The 5,474-nt window shown below is 36.0% G+C and overlaps 1 protein-coding gene across 1 annotated transcript; it reads right to left on the reverse strand.

The window, feature by feature from the left end:
- Positions 1-17: 17 nt before the first annotated feature.
- On the reverse strand, positions 18-2,892 carry LOTGIDRAFT_165322 (hypothetical protein; the record flags this gene model as incomplete). Its single annotated transcript, XM_009062344.1, has 3 exons — positions 18-394; positions 1,143-1,425; positions 2,710-2,892. 3 exons carry the CDS (start codon positions 2,890-2,892, stop codon positions 18-20), a joined length of 843 nt encoding a protein of 280 aa, XP_009060592.1.
- Between the last annotated feature and the right edge of the window lie 2,582 nt (positions 2,893-5,474).

A 5,474-nucleotide genomic window follows, 5' to 3' on the forward strand; every position in this document is an offset into this window, starting at 1 on the left:
ATGGTCAGATGTCGAGATTATGGAAGAGTGTAGTGTGTCATGTCTGTTATAAATGATGGTGTGTTTGTCTCAACCATGGAATCGGAAATCCACATTTCACTGCTGGATATTACGAAAGGACCTTGAGGCACCATAGTCTTCTGTCCAATATCGACAACATCAGGTAGATAGTCGGTGTGAACAATATTGATCACAGATGATGATTCCACGGATGGATAACTAGAGGATATAGGGAAATAACTATGATCTAAAGTTAATATTGAGCCTTCATCCACCATGTGCGTGCTGCTAACTGCAGCTGTTGAGAAGGTAGATGTGTCAATACCAATTACCGCTTTACTGGTGTCCTCTCCAGTTATGTTTCCTGAGTTTCCTAGAGTTGATTTTAAAGCATCTGAAAAATATTGTAAACACCATCTAGGGAATGTATACCAACAACTTAGATTTTGGTCAGAACGCATATGCACATGCCTTCGAACATCATGTAGCACTCGATTTCATCCTGAGCGGTTCGTCAGTAGTTCAAATTAAATTTCTGATCAGACGTGTATGTGTCACCAGCTAAGCAAATATAGAACCACTATTACGAATTCGTTTAATCTTTGTTCCCCATTTCATTAGACAGAAGACAGTTAGTGTGTGTGGGCTTCAGGTTCCGATCCTAAGAAATATCTTACTATCAATTGTGTCTTTAGTATGGTATTTCTAAAATTCTACGACATATTCCTATGGTAAGAATTTTTGTGGGGCGTATTGCGTCAGGTTATTAAAACTCAGTGCTGTAAGAGATCAACTATCAATATTCTGTATGATCATCAACTTCTTTAAGGTTTTTCTTAAAACATGTATAAGGTGCACTAAAAGCTTCGATTTGCACCATTTAACTTTTCAATCAACGTGTGAGGTTCTTACAATTCCACTTTAACTATGCATTATCAGTATCGACAAGTTCTTTATACATCAATAGCAGTTTTTGCCAAAGCTTACTTTTAGTGGGATTACAAGAGCGTCTGACAGACAGACGTCTTACTGAAAATTGGAATAGCGCAAATTGATGATATTAGTGTCCCCGATACACGTAAAAAGTTTAAATAACTTCTTTACAATCTCTTTATTGCTTACACAACCAGATTAATTCTTACCTGAATCAGTGTTGGTAATACTGTATAAAGCGGTAGTAGTGGCGAGAGCAATGATACCAAAAAATGCCACTGTTAACAAGAAAATAAATATGGCATTACGTCGTCGATGTGGTGTAGGTTTTTGGCTAGTTTCTAGCGTCCATGATCCAGAACTGTCACTAGTGTTTTTGTACCCATCTTTAGATTCTATGTCGGTTTTAATATGAGAGAAATCTGTTGAGTCGATGCGGCTGACAGTAAATGGGTTGGTGAACTGTGTATTTGGCGTTAATCGTGTTGCAGGCTGCAAAAAGCATCATGAAATAAGTAAGAAAGTGTTAAACATCAAGATGCTGAATCCTCAGCCTTGATATTTTGAAGGTATACGTGGAATTTTTTGATGTACTTAGATATTTAAAACTTTGAATTGGTTATGTGAACTTTTATCTGCTTTACGCCACGCTACTCCCAGCATTAAAATATGCCGGAGGGTTTTAAGATAGAGCTGTAATCGAAAGGTGTTAGACCGTATCATCTACATTGTTTATCCAGTCCTTTCAACTGAATTGTAGATTAATTATCAAATGATCTAACAACAATAACATAACAAGATTAACATCTTTATGGATCCGTGAACATCTCAAGTGATGTCATTTCATAGTGATCATCAGACAACGCCTTTAATTGTCTTAAGAGTTCGATTTTGAATATATTGTCTTAGAGTTTCCTTATTTTTGGTTTCTACAATTCTTAGCGGTTTCAGACAATTCTTCAATCACCTTGCATTTATTTTGCTTACTATGCAGTGGATGAACCCAGTGCCTGGTCCCTTCTTATCTTGATCCAAATATATTACGACTGACATTATAGCGGTGATGTCTATACCACCTTCCATGATTTTTCCCCTCCCAGATCACAAAATGTTGTTTACGGTTGGGAAAGTTAAAAACCAAAATCCAATGACTTAGTTATAATATTTTATAATAAGAAAGGAATCGTGGATGAGCTGGCTAGAATTTCATAACCTTCATTTACTAAAGATTTAGGTCTGCCATTTACTTGAGGCCTACAGTCGCCTTTTCTGCGTTAATTCTGGCTGGATTGACGGGAGAAAGCTTGCTTGGAATGAAATTCTTCTATCGCCTTCGAAGCTTGGGGCTCAATGCTAACGAGCGTCAACTCAAGCCGAAAACCCAGACTTCCCAATTCTCGTCGATCATCGAAACTTAGAACACCCCAAACGCCATACAGACAATGTACTTAAGACATACCCGTTAAGACTTTTCAAATCAAATGCAAGAAGCATCGAATGCCGAATCATTTAAGATGCCATCATAATGCCGAATAGAAGTAACAAACCCGAGGAAAATGAGCCGATGTTAGGCTATATTAATGCCCAAGAATATGATTCATTCGGCTGAAATAGATTGTTCTTTAGTTGATGCTTATTCAAACTTCCACTATATACTGTGTGAAAATCTTAAATATACACGATCCTGTCCGTCACTCTACAGGTTATGTCGTGTTATTTCACCATCTTTGAAAGACCCAAAAGTCGGGATTTTTATAATTGAAGAACAGTACATACCTTTGAATTTAAATTCCCCCAAAATCCCATATGACTGTAAATATCGGGATGATCCATGAGTCGCAACCATGATGGTCGCAGGGTTCCTTGAGAGTCACTAAAATCTCTAAGGGACGAGAGTCTGTCACTTGACGAGGCATATGATTTGTTAGAAGAAATCTCAACACGTGGAATTGGCTCCATACTCAATCAAATCAATCAAAAGTTAAAATAATAACATTATACTACACAATATCATTTAAAATCCAGATTAACGATAGGTAAGTTACGGTATTACAACCCTCTGGTACACAGGATTCCAAATTAAACGTGGCACTGGATATAAATTGAAGGTGGAGGTAGAACTGCCATACTTTTTAAATTGTTGGTGGTTGATATTAAATTAAGATTAACTGTAGTGATCCATACAATGATATTTCAATTAAAACTGAATTTCAGTATAACATCTACAACCACAACCGTCTTCTGCAAAACAATTTCTATAACAAATTGAATTAATATTTCGAGATATTTAGAACAACCCTCATATCCCTATGCCTCCAATAAGACAGTGCGCATGCGCTATTGATAATGTTCAGGGATGTTAAGTAATTGTAATGCCCGGAGGTAAACATGTAATCTACTATCTACATTGTGTTATGGTGATTTACTTTAATAAATATTGTGTCTTCAAGATTTCAATCAGACTAGCTCAGTACCAATCAGATATATGATGTCATAATAAAAATAGTCATATCTGCCCCCACAGGCTCCAGTAAGGAAGTTAACGGCCCCTTTATGGGTCTTATTATTTGCTTTCTCTGTTGATAAATCTCGTTGCATTTTCTTCGTTATTTTCAGATTGCAGTTTTTTTTTAATTTAAACAAATTATGAAATCTGGAAATGGCATGAATAATATAGTTAAAGAAACCTGTTATACCTCACGATAAATTTATCTTTCGGATTGAGGGGTTATTGAGAATCTTATTCAGTTGACATATGGGTAGTCTGGAAAAGCTACTATACATTTTCCCAACAAATGTAAAATCAAATTGGCACGTGTCAAACGCTATAATTAGTAAAATTTTCCCACGACTTTAAGAGGAAGTTTGTGGAGACTATTTTACATGTCTTTCCGGTGAGACACAACCGCAATATTTGCTATTATGAAAATGAAAAGATTTTGACCGGTCCAAAAGGGAGATAACTCTTGTGCAATATTTTCTATTCTTAAAATGGACTCACTCCACTAATTCATTTGCCATCTCTTCCCATGTTAAAACACGAAATTCAACCTTCTATAACTTTTTCCAGAAATCTCGTTGAAAGCTTTCCAATATGTCGAATGAAAGCCTGACCAATTCTCAATGTCTCCTAAAAAATTCATTATATGATGACCATGAAAATTTTGAGCTACTAAAATTGAAAGTAGACTACTACCGGTTATACTCATCCGCTAGAGTTTGGCACTTCACAAAACGACTATTTTTAGAATTAGCCTTCCGCCTTTAAGTCTCTCATCATCTCACCAAATCTGAAAGATAATGCAATTTCAGACATCAAATTCCAAATCTAGACCAAATTTTACCCAAAAATAGGCAGGCAAAAACCCCAAAAGGGAGAGAGAAAGAAGATTTCTAAAAATAGCCTGGACTACATTCCTATACAATCATTTGCATAAAATGTTTTAGTGGAGTGTTTCCATATTTTAGATTCGAAAACAGTTTGACCATAACTCAGCAGTCTATTTTTATATTTGGAATTCAGTAGCGACCCCATTTGGGGTACAAGCGGGGCAATTGCCCCCCGAGAAAAATGGTTTACACGCCCAATTGTACTCCCATGTTACTTTTAGCAAATTGAAAAATAGGTTTTCATACGTTTGTGTTAAAATGCACCAAATCTTTTCAATTTTTTTTTAAAGTTTTCATTGAAGAAACCCTCTCATACGCTCAATGAGCAGCTTGCGACTAAAAAAAAAACCTCCACAACCCCCAGTTAGCCCCATTGAGTGTGTCCGCCCCTATTTGTATCCCCAATTTCGGAAGCCTGGCACCACCACTGTTTTCACTGCAGAAACCTGAATACCTTTCTTTTGCTTTCATGAGTATAATGAACAATGTATTGTGTGATGTAATTTTAAGTTAATTTTTAATCAAATCAATGAAATGAAATGAATGGAGTTTTACGTCCTACTCTTCTGCCAATCAAATCAATGAGAATCTGAATGAGACACAGTATGGAAGGGATAGAAATATCAAGCCCAAATGTTGAATTCATATTTACATTTATTTCAACGACTACAAATAATCATGGATCGGACTTATACCTCGCTTTGTCAAGCATTTATTAGCACTAGCGGCACAATTAACTTTGGATCTAAAAAAAAGCCTCGACGAGAAATGGGCTATTTACCCGTTATCACTGCATGAATATGTAGTAAAATGCAAAACTTCCTATAGTTTTCGTTTGCAGGAAGGTACTAACAGAAAGACTCATGTCCTACATACTGATATCATATTGGAGTAAGTGATATTTGATTGGCCACTATGACTTTCACTTGTTTTCCACTTTATATAATGCGTAGAAAATATAAAACCGACAGCAAACAAGGCGTTGTCGTGTCTTGGACTTTTCATTCAATATCTGACCGTATCTATGTACAATATATATACTTATAGCCTACAACTTATTGTATTTATCACAGTAATATTATAGGACCTTTACTGTATGTTTACTTTTTATCTAGGGCTATTGGTATATATAGTTCAAAAACTAGGTCATC

This window comes from Lottia gigantea (genome assembly GCF_000327385.1).
Source record: "Lottia gigantea unplaced genomic scaffold LOTGIsca_51, whole genome shotgun sequence".
Taxonomy (NCBI): domain Eukaryota; kingdom Metazoa; phylum Mollusca; class Gastropoda; family Lottiidae; genus Lottia; species Lottia gigantea.